At 36.9% G+C, this 15,145-nt stretch overlaps 1 protein-coding gene and 1 non-coding gene across 2 annotated transcripts; both read left to right on the top strand.

Annotated features, from left to right (window-relative positions):
• Nucleotides 1–9,430: 9,430 nt before the first annotated feature.
• On the top strand, nucleotides 9,431–14,650 carry DSPP (dentin sialophosphoprotein). The gene is made up of 4 exons (XM_055312923.1): nucleotides 9,431–9,481; nucleotides 10,728–10,814; nucleotides 11,146–12,135; nucleotides 12,542–14,650. The coding sequence occupies exons 1-4, from the start codon at nucleotides 9,431–9,433 to the stop codon at nucleotides 14,648–14,650; spliced, it is 3,237 nt and encodes a 1,078-aa protein (XP_055168898.1).
• Nucleotides 9,939–10,042, top strand: LOC129501910 (U6 spliceosomal RNA). The gene has a single exon (XR_008662850.1). It is a non-coding gene; the product is annotated as a U6 spliceosomal RNA (small nuclear RNA).
• Nucleotides 14,651–15,145: the final 495 nt, after the last annotated feature.

The raw sequence follows: 15,145 nt of genomic DNA, 5'->3' as shown, positions 1-15,145 counted from the left end.
GTGAGGTGATATCTCATTGTAGTTTTAATTTGTATTTCCCTGATAATCACTGATGTTGAGCATCTTTTTATGTGTCTGTTGGCCATTCATATGTCTTCTTTGTAAAAAGGTTTATTAATGTCTTCTTCCCATTTTAATTGGATTATTAGTTTTTGAGGTATTGAGTTTTATGTTCTTTATATATTTTGGATACTAACACTTTACCAGATAAGTCATTTGCAAATATCTTCTCCTATTCTGTAGGTTGCTTTTTAGTTTTGTTGATTGCTTCCTTTGCTGTGCAGAAGCTTTTTATTTTGGTGAAGTCCTAATAGTTTATTTTTGCTTTTGTGTCCCTTGCGTCAGGAGACATATCTAGAAAGAAGCTGCTTTGGCTGATATCAAAGAGGTTACTGCCTGTGTTCTCTTCTAGCATTCGTTTCAGGTCTCACATTTAGGTCTTTAATCCATTTTGAATTTATTTTTGTGTATGGTGTAAGAAAGTGGTCCAGTTTCATTCTTTTGCATATTGCTGTCCAGTTTTTCCAACACCATTTATTGAAGAGAATATCTTTTTCCCATTGGATATTCTTTCTTTTTTATGGTTGCATAACATTCCATGATATATATATATATATATACATATATCATATGTATATGTATGTACATATACACACACACACACATATATATATATCATACTTTCTTTACCAGTTAATCCATCAATTAGGATTTAGTACTAGATTAGGACAATTAGGTTGTTTACATATATTGAGTAAGTAATGCTGCAATTAACATGGGAGTACATATATGTTTTTGAATTACTGTTTTAGTTTTCTTTTTTTCCCAAATGCAGCATTTTAATATAATTGCTGTTTCAGCAACATTTCACTTAACACACATGTGTTCATTAATTTTTCTTATAACTGCATGTTTGAGGTGGTCTCCTGTTAATCTCTACACAGAGTAAAAAAAAATCCAATGTATTTCACAAACTTGCCCCAAATATCCTATTTTTAAAAAAGATTTATTTATTTATTCATGAAAAACACAGAGAGAGAGGCAGAGACATAGGCAGAGGGAGAAGCAGGCTCCCTGCTTAATGAGCTTAATGCGGACTAAATCCCAGGACCCTCAGATCAGAACCTGAGCCAAAGGCAGATCTCAACCACTGCGCCACCCCACCCAGGCATCCCCCAGACATCCTATTTTTAATGTAGTTTATTTATATTATTTATATTATGTGCATATATTTGTAAAAGTTTAGCCCCAACTAAATTGAATCTTATAACTTTTCAGATTTCTCATGAGAAATTTTTTTCACTGCTATTTAACAATTTTAAATTCAATTTGCCAATATACAGTATAACACTCAGTGCTCGTCTCATCATGTACCCTCCTTAGTGTCCATCACCCAGTTACCATATCCTCCCACCAACCTCCCCTTTTGCCACCCATTATTTCTCAGAGTTAGGAGTCTTCAGACTGAAAAGTCTGAATGAAAGTAGCAGCATGATTAGGTTGTCATTTTAGAAAGATCATTATGTAAGATGACAATAGAGAGGGAAACAAACCCTAAGAGACTCTTAAGTCTAGGAAACAAACTGAAGGTTGCTGGAAGAGAGGTGGGTGGGGGATGGGGTAACTGGGTGATGGCCATTAAGAAGGGCACTTGATGTAATGAACACTGGGTGTTATATGCAACTGATGAATCACTGAATTCTACCCCTGAAACTAACAATAGAGTATATGTTAACAAAATTGAATTTAAATTTTTTAAAAAAGAAAGATCATTATGGAATCTGCGTGAGAGATTTAGGAGTAGGACCCAGAGACTGGGAAGCAGGTGAACCTGTTAAAAGACTCAGCACTCAGTAGGAGAGAAAGATTGAAGGCCACAAGACTTGTTTTCATCAAATATTATTAATTAACTTATAGAATTGATTAAAATAAGTGCCAAAGTTTTGAGGTCTTATTTAAAAGGAATCACTTTGCCAATAATCCTTTGTCACTTTGCCCAAATTCTTTGGGCAGTGACAAGTAAAGGACTCTGTCTTGATAAAGAACTGTGAAATTTGTAATAGCTCCCCTTATTAGATTTTGTGTGTGTGTGTGCTGGATACTGAGCGGTTTTCCACAAATTATTTCCATAATGTCATCATGAAATAGGCAATCAATTTAGTGCAGTGACAAAGAGCCAGGTTCAAAGGTCAGAGTTCTGAGGTTCAAACCTTGGCTCTGTCACTTGTTGGTTGTGCCACCACAGGACCCACTTTCTTAATCCCTATAATGCAGAAAAAACAGTGTTATCATGTATGATCATTATGGACTACATGAGATAACGGGCTTAAGTTGTGTATAGGGTGCATTCTGTTATAAGTGCTCAGTAAGTGTTAGGTATTGTAACATAATTTTACAGAAAAGAAAACTGAATCTTAGAAAAACTAGGTTACTTTTCCATAGTCACCCAGTAAGTGACAGGCGGGGGTTTGACCTAGACTTCAAACACTCTGATCTTAATCATTACTTTCTACTAGCTCTCAATATCTGAGATACAGGTCTAGAGGTAATAAAATATACCTATGAAAAAAGAAAAACTGAAGTTTTCTTTTTTTATGAGAAGAAAAGATGATGGGACCTAGTAATTGTTCTGAGTACATTATGCCAACTGTGGACTTATGAAAATGGAATTAAGGAATCAAAAAAAAAAAGGTTACCACTTTTTAAAAAGCTGTTTTTGAAATTAAAGTATAATTAACATACAGTGTTATGTTAGTTTCAAGTGTACAACATAATGATTCAATAAATCTATACATTACTCAGTGCTCATCATAGTAAGTGTACTCTTTTTTTAATTTTTATTTATTTATGATAGTCACACACACAGAGAGAGAGAGAGGCGCAGAGACATAGGCAGAGGGAGAAGCAGGCTCCATGCATCGGGAGCCCGATGTGGGCCGATGTGGGATTCGATCCTGGGTCTCCAGGATCGCGCCCTGGGCCAAAGGCAGGCGCCAAACCACTGCGCCACCCAGGGATCCCAGTAAGTGTACTCTTAACCCCCTTTATCTATTTCACCTATTCCTTCACCCCCACCCCCATCTCTCTTCTGGCAACTAGTCATTTGTTCTCTGTATTTAAGTTTGTTCTTTTGTTTATTTGTTCATTTGTTTTGTTTCTTAAATTCCAATTATGAATGAAATCATATGATATTTATTTTTCCTCTGATTTGATTTACTTAGCACTATTCTCTCTAGATCCATCCATATAGTCACAAATGACCAAATTTCATTCTTTTTTTTATAGCTGAATAATATTCCATTGTGTGTGTGTGTGTGTGTGTATATATATATATATATATATATATATATATATATATATGTAATAACCCACATGCTTATATAATCCCCTCTCCTTTGAGTGTGAGGAAAATGTATAAATATGATCATGAATCATTTCCATGATTATGTCTCATTATGTGGCAAAAGATATTCGGTAAATATAATTAAGTTTACTAATCAGTTGACCTTATGGTAAAGAGATTATATGGATGAGGCTAATCTAGCCAAATGAGCCCTCTATAAGCAGAGATATTTCTGGCAACTTGTTAGGCAGCAATAGAAAACTAGTATAGATTTTGGTACATGGAAGGGTGGTGCTGCCACAAAAAATTCCTGAAATGTGGGATTGGCTTTAGAATTTGCCAGTGGGTAGAGGCTGGAGGGCTGTTAGTAGAAATAAAGATGTTAAAGATGCTGCTGGTATGGTCTTAGAAAGAAGTGAGAAAGGCATTACTGGGATTTGGAAGAATGAGAATTCTCATTATCTCCATGGCATAAAGCTTAGCAAAAAGCTTAGCAGAATTGTGTCCCTCAGTTATATGGGAAGCAGAATTTGTAACCGATGAACTTGGGTAAAAAGTTAAGGAAATTTCTAAGCAACATGTTGAAGATGCAGCCTGGCTTCTTGCTGCTTACAGTAAAATGCAAGAAGAAAGAAATACATTGAGAAGTGTTAAATGAAAAGGAACCAGTATCTGACAATAACTGAAAGTTCTTTACCTCTCCAATAACAAAAGATGCTAAAAATTAAGAGATACACTGCCAGGAAAGCATAATCTAGAAAACAGGCTAAGGATGTGACTATATAACCCTTTGCTGAAACCTGGGAAAGTTATCCAAAGATCAGAATATTTATTCATAAGAGACTAAATGTTCCTCACAGATCTTCTTATTCAAATCAGAGTTCTTCTAAGTAGTTTCAGGGCATTGTCCTTCAGCCATCTGAGGAAAAGACAAAGGTACAGAAAGGATTATGTGGAAAGATCTGTGGATATGACTTTTGTATGATTGAGGGAACTCTTGTGAAATCTTTGGAAGCCTTTTAAAAAAATGTCTATCAGTGGAGATGCTGACAACTTAGATTAAAAGTGGCAGAGAGAGTATGAAATGAAAAAATGCTCCTGTGGGAAGGTTTAACTGTGAATTTAACTTCTTTAAAAGATATAGGGCTATTCTTATTATCTAGAAATAGTTATCTATTTCCTCTTGAGTGAACTTTGGTGGTTTCAAGGAGTCCATCCATTTCTGTAGTTGTTGAATTTATTGTCATAAAGTGGTTTATGGTATTCCCTTTGTATCTTTTAATGTCTATAGAATCTGTAGTATTTTTATCTCTCTCATTCCTTATATTGATAATTATGTCTTCTTTTATATTACTGTGATTAATCTGACTACAGTCTTATAAATTTTATTGAACTTCTCAAAAATCCAGCTCTCAGTTTCATTCATTTTCTCTATTGTTTTCTGTATTTTGTTGATTTTAGTTCTGATTTTTATTATTTCCTTTCTTTTACTTAATTTGAATTTAATTAAAAAGTTTTGTAGTTATTTAAGGTGGAAGCCATAGTCACTGTTTTGAGAACTTTTTCTTTTCTAATACAGGTATTTAGTGCTATAAATTTGCCCATAAGAAGTACTTCAGTGACATCCTGCAAATTTTGATAAATTGTTGTGTTTTCATTTTTATTTAACCCAACATATTTTGAATTTCTCTTTGGTTTCCTCGTTACCCATTAGTTACTGAGAAGTAGATAATTTAGCTTCCATATACTTGGGTTTTCCACAGAGATCTTTCTGATATTGACTACTCCTTTTATTTTTTCTGTTATTGACTTCTAATTTAATTTTTCTGTGGTCAGTAAGCATAGTCTGTATAACTCAAATTATTTTAAATTTATTGAGATTGGGGGGGGGCTAAAATATGGCCTATCTTGGTAAATATTCCATCTGTATTAGAAAAAATGTTTATTCTGCTATAGTTGGATGAAGTGTTCAATAAATGTCCATTAGATCAAGTTGGCTTTTTAAATCTTGTTATCTGCAATGATTTTCTGCTTACTAATTCTATCAGTTATTGAATTCTTATTAATTCAAGTTAAATGTAAAGGAAGACCGGTTTAGTTCACTAATCTCTCCTACTGTCTCTGTGTGAGAGAAGGTGCAGCATTGTTCCCAGGAGTGTCTTAGGACTCCTTAAAATTTGGTGAGGCCCTTTAAGGCACCCACATAAACATGCTGTCTAAATAAAAATGAAGGGCTTGCTATGAAAACACAGCTTCCTGGAAAATTCTCTTTCCATTCCCTTCATTCCTCTTCAACCTTTTGAGTTCCCTGTAATAGTTCTATCTATAAATTTTGGGGTTTCCACTGTTGGGTAATGGTATGGTGCTTTTATGGGGTTCATATCCTTTGGTATTATAATATTAAAAACAGATTGGAATATTTCTGAAAGTTCTGAAGAACTGCATGGAGAGACATTGATTGTCAAGTTTTTGAATACACAAATTAGACAAATGGTCTAGGGATTACCTGCATTCTGACATACATCTGAGGTTCAGGAGAATGGTTAAGTTCAGGGTAGCAAAACTCTTTGCTAAAAATACCATCTGGTTTTCTATTTTGTCCCTCACAGTTGACATAAAGAACTGAGAGATGACTGAGAGATGATTGAGAGCTAAATCTATTGTCTGTTTGCACTTCTACACATCTAGCTAAAATTATTCAAAATAATTTTTGTTATTTCGAATACCTATTTTAAAAATTTAGTTTGAATACTAAATTGATACATTTTTAAGCCTCACAAAATTGTTTATTTAGGTCAGAGAGATTTCATGTGAGTTACTATTTATATGTGCTAAAGATCCCTCAGGCAATGTCAGGCTGTTGCATGTGGACAGTTTCTTGAATTATAGCACAGAAACTTTAATACCTACCTCAGGAATAATAGGAGTCTTAAATAGGCAGTCATATTTACTAAAGAAACCTAGAGTTTTCTTAGATTGCCAACCTTAGTAAGACAAGAAATGTCAGGGTGATAGAGTTTAAGTGGCTCTTTTCAGATATGTTACACTGATTCTCTATATTTAAGACGCAAAACAGCCTTCCAGGAGCTATTTAATTAAGTGAAAGTAAGTCTAGTCCCTTTGGAACCGAATGGTTCAGTGAGCAAATACATATCAGTAAGTGAAGGAAGTGGGGGAAGTTATTATGTGCTTCATAGACATGGTGACACTTTATAACCCCATATCAGGGATCCTAAACAGTGATTGGTTGAGAAAATTATCAAACTGAGTTTAAATTTCAGCAGGTACAAAACTGTCACCCAAAAGTCCAGGACAGTGAGCCACTCTCAGTTTTCAAAGAGAAAGATAAGAAATCCTGGATTTTCAAAGTCTCTTTGAAGGCTTTTAAGGTAAGATGAAACATCCTCTTTACTCAGAACCAAATGATTCCTGTAGAAATTTGAATTTCAGAGAAGAAGCTGACTTGATTTTAAGAAGTGAATAACCTTTATTATTAGATTTTTTCTTTCCCTTTTGACTTGGCAAATCAAGACTATGTATTAAAGGATAACAGAAAATAATATGGTAAAGGATGCTGATTCCATCTAGCAAAATGTTGGATCACTGAAGAATAGGAATTTTTTTTATAGACACTATGTTTAAATATCAATTGCTAATAGTCAGAAAAAGTATATGTAAGATGAAGCAAATATTTTAAACCTAAAATATTAATGAGATGAGTGATTAGAATATTTTACACATTATTCATGAAAGCTCCATTACTGTTATTTTTATCTACAAAAACCATCTTTAAGAGTCTTGGATCTAGTTAAAGACATTTTAGTCTCATCGTTGTAATATAAGATGTGATGGCATTTAATAAAAAAGGAAAAAAATAATATCTTCCTCTCAAATAGTAACAATGGTGACATTTAAACACTAACTCTGTTAGGAAATAAACATGGATTTGAGAATTTTATTCAGTATATTATGGTACATTTATTTCAAAGTCTGGCTAATCCACTCAGTGATAAGCTCCATGAGGGTAGGACTCATGTCTATTTTCAGTATCTGGTCCACATTAGTTAGGTCTTCAAATGTTGAATGAATGACTGCATCTCAGTTTACATTTATTTTTCGTCCCTGAAAAATCAACCTTCAGCCTAAAAGATCAGGGGTTTTTTTGCCAACTGAGATGAGCATTTTTAAAGCTAGATTAAAATACTTCTACTTAGGATATCTGGAGATTCTGACTTCTATCACATACCTTTTGTCTTTCATGATATCATAACAGATTTGGAAAATGAAAGAGGTTTCAGGCTGACAAAACTGGGGCCATTTCTATAGCAGTCTTTTTAGCTATTTACCTATCTGTGAATACAGTGGCAAGTATCATGGTGTATTGTGCACTTGTTTTGGAGTGGATCTGAAAGAGAGCCAAAGTAGTCAGATTGCTGGATTGCAGTTTAGAAATGGGATGAACATAACCATGACCTTCACTACAGGTACCTTTCCAGGACACCATGTTTCCTCCAAATCCATGTAGACCACCCTATGGCAGAGTCTATGTAATAATTAGGTTTGGTGTGCCAAGTACCATAAAACCTCTGCTTACTAAACAGCTGCCCTTCAATATCTATGCCCCAGAGCTCTGCATTATACTTGTCCTGAGGTCACTTCAGCTTCATTTTTAATCCATAGGATTTTTGAAGGAGGTTTAGCTATTCTTGGCTTTCTACTGAATAGCCGTCAGAGTAAGCCGTTTTTTCCCTCTTAGAAAGCATGTCTTCTTTCCTGTGAGGAAATGCCAAAGATTCTATGACAGTTGATATTCACTGAGATTTTATTAAATTTCCATTATCAACATTAACTTCAATCAAAGCTTTTTTTATGACATGCATTATTGTAATCTATAAACTCAGTGGGAGTGCATGAAATAGGAGTAAAACTTTCTTCCTTTCTGTAGTAATTGTACCATTATATCAAGAAATCCAATTTTCAGTAACAGCAACTTAAATTTTGATTCACATGGACTATACAATGTCTGTTCCAATGTATCAAAATACAGATTTTGCCATTTCTGAATGTGAATTCTAACAGGAATAAAGGATCATATTTTTAGTAGCTCCACATAATATTTGCTATCATTTATTAAGGGATTTCTAAATATCCAGAACAGTGCTAGGTGTGCTGATATTAATAAGTATTTATTCACCAACAATATTCATAAAACATTTCTTTCTGTGCTATGTAGTGGGGTACAGTGATCACCAACACATTCTCCTAGGCTTCAGGAGCTCTCAGTAGGTCAGGGGAACATATAAGTAACCAGGCTATGTTAAACAGTGCAATATGCTACCGGTGAGGTTTGCAGAAGTTGCCAGGCATAAAAAGGATAGAGACACAACACCAAATACCCTTTGACAAGGAATCAGAGGATGCTGCTCAGAGAAGATTCTTCGGTAAGGTAATTGGGATAATCTTAAAGTATAGGTATTATCCTAGATGGAAGAAACAAAAGCTTAATAAAACTACTTAAATTTCTCAAGTTCACCCATCAAGTAGCAAAGGCAGAACTTGAACCTGGGTCTCTCAATACAAACTTCAAGTTCCTTCTACTCACTGAGGATCCTTGATGCTAATAATTTCTTTCCTTTACAGTGTACTGTAGCCCAACTTGTGTAGATGTGGAGTGGGGATGATAAATGATTCATCTTTTAACAATAACCTTAGAATTAGTTAATATTGATGAGAATTATTCAGAAGAAATGTTATCATCATCAATAATAGTAAGACAAAGTTATGGTTATGTCCTTTTTAACCACATGACTATGCCCCTTCATTGACATAGGCAGAAAAGTCTAGTTAGCCACCTCATTACTGAGCCTGATGATCCCCCTATATGTCTCTATGAGCACTTCACGTATGTTCTGGAACAGAGTCTTGAGAGCCTTCTTCTCATGTTGGATGTATATTCCTTGCCCAGGAACACGGCAAATGCTGACTGACCAAAATAATACCTTACCATGGTTATTTCTTTTGCTTTATAAGTAATTTTGTGCTGTTCTTTTTTCTTTAAAAACAGACTGATTAATCTTCCTAAGGAATATGAAGATAATTATATATTTTTGCATTTGGGCAGCAGCATGGGCTATTCCAGTAAGTATGTATTCCTCGGAAAATCTCACTTTGCTATCTCTTTTAACCTAATATTAAATAATATATATTTCCTTAAAACTGAAAATAAGCTGTGCCTAAACATTTAGATATACATGAAAGACTTCACAAGATGTCTTTGGGGGTTTCAGCAACCCAAATATGCACTCTAGTTCATGCTCCCATTCCTCTAACTGAAATGTGTGTCTTGTTAGATGGATTATGACTTTTAAAATTTATTCAGACTATTAGCTTTAGAGGTACATGGTTAATTAATTGACTTTAAATAAAAAATTAATAGAAAAAAGAGTATACTGATCATGATGAACACTGAGTAACACATAGAATTATTGAATCACTATATTTTGCACCTGAAACTAATATAGAATTAATTAACATGTTAATTATACTTGAATAAAAATTTATATGGTTCTTTAAAAAAATAAAATTCATTCAGGCTGTGCTTGCTTTGGCAGCACATATACTAAAACTGGACTAACCAAGAAGATTAGCATTGCCCCTGCACAAGATGACACACAAATTTGTAAAATTCATTGATATTAATTTACATTCAATGTCCAAAAGTCCTGGAGACTTTAGCCATCTTTGCTCATACCCTGTGAATTTCATTATAATATCAATGAAGCCTAAATTTTTAATGAAGTTTTCAAGGGATAAAAATAGGAAAAAATAATATTTTTCTAACATAGGAGAAAGTTAATGTTTCCCTCAGATAATTTTTTTAATGCTCACTGGGGAAAATTTGAAATATATAGATAAACACCAACAAAGAAAAATTTAGGAAAATTAAACCATTTGTAATTATATTATCCAGCTGCTATGGATAACATTTGGTATGTTTTCATAATATCAAACACTTTGGTATTTATGCAGCTGGGAATTTTCTCAACTCTTTCAAATGTATTCCTGAAGGACACAGAAGTAGCGTATTACTTAATTTTGTTTCTGCACTGGATCTGGTCACACCTGCTATTTTCTTAGGGGTTTGGCCACGATTATACTTGAGGTGGGTCTTGCGCTAGTGCAGGAGGCTTGTACAGAAACACCAAAAGTCTATCTCCTCCTTTTTATAAAAGACAATTCTCCTTGAGATAAGTGGTCTGGTTAACACTTCAACAAAATTGATAATACCATTGTGAAAAGTATCTGTATGCCCAGTTTAAATTCTACATAAGCTGTGTACACAAAATTAGAATGTTTTCAATTTCTAATATTTTCATTTTGGTAGGTTCCTCAAATCAAGCCATTGGACAGACATGCTGTTGACAAGTCTGCAAATTTAAATCTTCCAGAAAAAGTGAAATTGCCAATACAGGTATAGGATGTGTTTTCAAGCTGTTTTTAAATTCTTTTTTTTGGGGGGGGGATTTATTTATTTATTTGAGAGAGAGATCGCGTGAGAGAGCATGAGCGGTGCGAGGGGCAGAGGGAGAAACAGACTCCCTGCTGAGCAGGGAGCCCAATGCAGGATTTGATCCCAGAACCCTGGGATCATGACCTGAGCTGAAGGCAGATGCTTAACCAACTGTGCCACCCAGGTGCCTCTAAATTCTATTAACTTCCAGAAACTTGATGGTTTGTCTTTTCAGTTCGTTTTACTTCGAGATGGTATCTACAAATTATTTTCAATTGTTTCTCTTTTCCAGGATGAGTTAAATGCCAATGACACCACCAAAGAAAGTGGTGTCCTGCATGAAAATGAAAGAGGAAGGCAACAATATACCAAAGATGGTTACAAAGAAGAAAGAAATGGCTCTGAGTGGGCACAAATAGGAGGGAAAACTTCCACACATTCCTTGTTAGTAAATGAGGAGGGGAATAGTGAGGGTCAAAATGGGGTCACAGGAAAGCCAGAAACATATGGTTATGATGGGATAGATGGAAAAGAAGGTAACATCACAGCAAATGGTATCAGGGGACAAGTAAGCATCACCAACAATGCTGGAATAGCAAATGGGAGCAATATTAATAGAAATACTGATAAGAATTCAAATAAGGGAGGAAATGTTGGAGATGCAAGTCAGAGTGAGGATGCCACTGTTGTCCAAGATGGCCATCAAATAGCTGGAAGCAATAACAGTACAGGCCATGAGGATGAAATAAATAGGAATTATTGTAGAAATGAAGGTGATACAAGTGAAATAACAACTCAGAGAGAAAGCGAAAAAAATGCAAATCAGGAGGCAGGAGTAACTCCAGGGGAAAGTGGAGCTGGCAATGGAGAAGATGCTGGCCTGGAAAATTCAGATGGGAGTCCTAGTGGGAATGGAGCAGATGAAGATGAAGACAAGGGCTCTGGTGATGATAAAGGTGAAGAAACAGGGGATGGAAAAGAGGGCACTGACAACCGTAAGGGCCAAGAGGGTCAGCCTCATGGAAAAGATGACAATGACAATAGCTTAGGTCAAAATTCAATTAGTAGTGAAGATGATGGCCCTGAAGACAAAGAAGATCTCCATGACATCGGTGGAGACAACACCTCCAAGAGTGAGGAGGATTCTGATGGTATTCCCAAAGACAAAGATAGCCCAATAATAGAGGATGTGCAAAAGCTCAATTACAGAGAAAACAAAGCTGTGGAAAAGAAAATCACTGATGAATCAGAGCCAGCAGCTATTGGGAAGAGCCAAGATAAGGTTAGTTTGTGAAGCTGATTTCTTTCCATGGCAGTTTAAATTCTCCCCCTCCATTCACTGATGGTAACATGAAAATAAATCATGATAAGCATTCATGTATTTTTGCACCCAAATTACTTGAGTATTAGTGGGAAAGTTAATAACTGATGTACCATATAACTGCTCACACAAGTTCCAACCAAGTAAAAACATGAATGGGTTGTTATATAATCTAACCACCAGCGTTCTGTCAAGTGAATAAAGCACATTTTTACAATCAGAAGTTTAGTAAGTTTCTCTTAATAAAGAGAAATTCAGAAGCTGAATTTCTGTTTCTCTGGTCACCTTCCCCAGTCATCCTTAGACCAATGCAATTTTTCAGCACAACATCCAGTAACTAATCATTCTTTTCTCCATCCTTCCACAGGCAATAGAAATGGAAGGTCCCAGAAGTGGCAACAGAAACAATATTACCAAAGAATCTGGGAAAGTCAGTGAAGATAAAGAGAGTAAAAGACAACCTGGAATGGCCATGGGCAAGGGAAATGTCAAGACACCAGGAGAGACTGACAACATTCAAGGGTCTAGTCAGAAATCAGAACCTGGGAATAAGGTTGCACACAGCAAAACTGGTAGTGAAAGTAATAGTGACGGATATGACAGTTATGAGTTTGATGACAAATCCATGCAAGGAGATGATCCCAACAGCAGTGATGAATCTAATGGCAATGATGATGCTGATTCTGAAGGTGACTATAACAGCAATAGCCAAGGAGATAATGGTTATAACTCTGATGAATCAAAAGACAATGGCAATGACAGTGACTCAAATGGAGGAGGTGATGATGACAGTGATAGCACATCAGATGCTAATGACAGTGATAGTAATGGCAATGGTAACAATGGGAGTGATGACAATGGCAAATCAGAGAGCAGCAAAGATAAATCAGACAGCAGTGACAGCAGTGACAGTAGTGACAGCAGTGACAGCAAGTCAGACAGCAGTGACAGCAGTGACAGTAGTGACAGCAGTGACAGTAGTGACAGCAAGTCAGACAGCAGTGACAGCAGTGATAGCAGTAACAGTAGTGATAGCAGTGACAGCAAGTCAGACAGTGACAGCAGTGACAGTAAATCAGACAGCAGTGACAGCAGTGACAGTGACAGCAGTGACAGTAGTGACAGCAGTGATAGTAGTAATAGTGACAGCAGTGACAGCAGTGACAGCAGTGATAGCAGTGACAGCAGTGACAGCAGTGACAGTAACAGTAAATCAGACAGCAGTGACAGCAGTGACAGCAGTGACAGCAGTGATAGCAGTGACAGCAGTGACAGCAGTGACAGTGACAGTAAATCAGACAGCAGTGACAGCAGTGACAGTGACAGTAAATCAGACAGCAGTGACAGTAGTGACAGCAGTGACAGTAGTGACAGCAGTGACAGCAGTAATAGTGACAGCAGTGACAGTAGTGACAGCAGTGATAGTGACAGTGACAGTAAATCAGACAGCAGTGACAGTAGTGACAGCAGTGACAGTAGTGACAGCAGTGACAGCAGTAATAGTGACAGCAGTGACAGTAGTGACAGCAGTGATAGTGACAGTGACAGCAAATCAGACAGTAGTGAAAGCAGTGACAACAGTAATAGTGACAGCAACAGTAAATCAGACAGCAGTGACAGCAGCAACAGCAAATCAGATAGCAGTGACAGCAGTGACAGTAGTGACAGCAGCAATAGCAAATCAGATAATGACAGTAGTGACAGCAGTGATAGTGACAGTAAATCAGACAGCAGTGACAGCAGCAGCAGCAAATCAGATAGCAGTGACAGCAGTAACAGTGACAGTGATAGCAGCGACAGCAGCGACAGTAGCGATAGCAGTGACAGCAGTGACAGCAGTGACAGTAGTGACAGTAGCGACAGCAGCAACAGCAGTGACAGCAGTGATAGTGACAGCAGTGACAGCAGTGACAGTAGTGACAGTAGCGACAGCAGTGACAGTAGCAATAGCAGTGACAGCAGCAATAGCAGTGACAGTAGCAATAGCAGTGACAGCAGTGACAGTAGTGACAGTGACAGCAGTGACAGCGACAGCAGCAATAGCAGTGATAGCAGTGATAGTGATAGCAGTGATAGTGACAGCGACAGCAGCAATAGCAGTGACAGCAGTGATAGTGACAGCAGTGACAGTAGCAACAGTGACAGCGACAGCAGCAATAGCAGTGATAGCAGTGATAGTGACAGCAGTGACAGCGACAGCAGCAATAGCAGTGACAGCAGTGATAGTGACAGCAGTGACAGTGACAGCGACAGCAGCAATAGCAGTGACAGCAGTGACAGCGACAGCAGCAATAGCAGTGACAGCAGTGATAGTGACAGCAGTGACAGCAATAGTGACAGCAGCGACAGTAGCGACAGTGCATCTGACAATGATGAGAGTCACAGCAAGAGCAAGTCTGGTAATGGCAAAAATGGAAATGACAGTGAGAGTGACAGTGAGGACAGTGACAGTAATCACTCAACCAGTGATGATTAGAACAGAAGAAAAACCCACAAGATTTGTTTTTTTTTAAGTCTAGTGAGTAATTGATAGGCAGTGACGATCCCCAAGGAAGGAAAGGAAGGGGAGACATCGACCGGAGACGCCTACATTTATAGGAACAATGAGAGCAACGAACTGCCAGATTTGGAACCGAGTCCCCACACCCTCAGGAGAGAATCTGAACGCAGGCCCTTTGGTGTGTGCATATGAAAACACGTTGTGAAAAGACTTGTTTATAAAGCGTACATCGAACATGAAGAACAAGTAAAATATTCTTTAATACTTTACCCAGAAACCTCAAGTAATCACGTACGTTGTAACTTTGCCTTAAATGCCAAGTGCTTTAGGGAATTGTAGCTTAGAAACAACCTGTGGCAACAACCTGTGGCCTTCATCTTTCAGTAATTACACATTCTGGATAGAGGGTCTGCTTACTGCTGAGGAAAAGGATGCTGTTACCATGATATCCAGCTCGGCCACGGATTCGTT

The sequence above is a fragment of the Nyctereutes procyonoides genome, unplaced genomic scaffold, assembly GCF_905146905.1.
Source record: "Nyctereutes procyonoides isolate TBG_1078 unplaced genomic scaffold, NYPRO_anot_genome, whole genome shotgun sequence".
NCBI lineage: Eukaryota > Metazoa > Chordata > Mammalia > Carnivora > Canidae > Nyctereutes > Nyctereutes procyonoides.
Note: the sequence above shows the minus strand (reverse complement) of the source record. Positions and strands in the feature narration are given on the sequence as shown.

What these genes read in the sequence shown, in the direction of transcription:
- DSPP (XM_055312923.1), top strand. Translation starts at nt 9,431, where the DNA reads ATGAAGATAATTATATATTTTTGCATTTGGGCAGCAGCATGGGCTATT. An exon ending in AAGTGAAATTGCCAATACAG is followed by an intron (nt 10,815 to 11,145) that starts GTATAGGATGTG and finishes TCTCTTTTCCAG; the next exon opens with GATGAGTTAAATGCCAATGA. An exon ending in TTGGGAAGAGCCAAGATAAG is followed by an intron (nt 12,136 to 12,541) that starts GTTAGTTTGTGA and finishes ATCCTTCCACAG; the next exon opens with GCAATAGAAATGGAAGGTCC.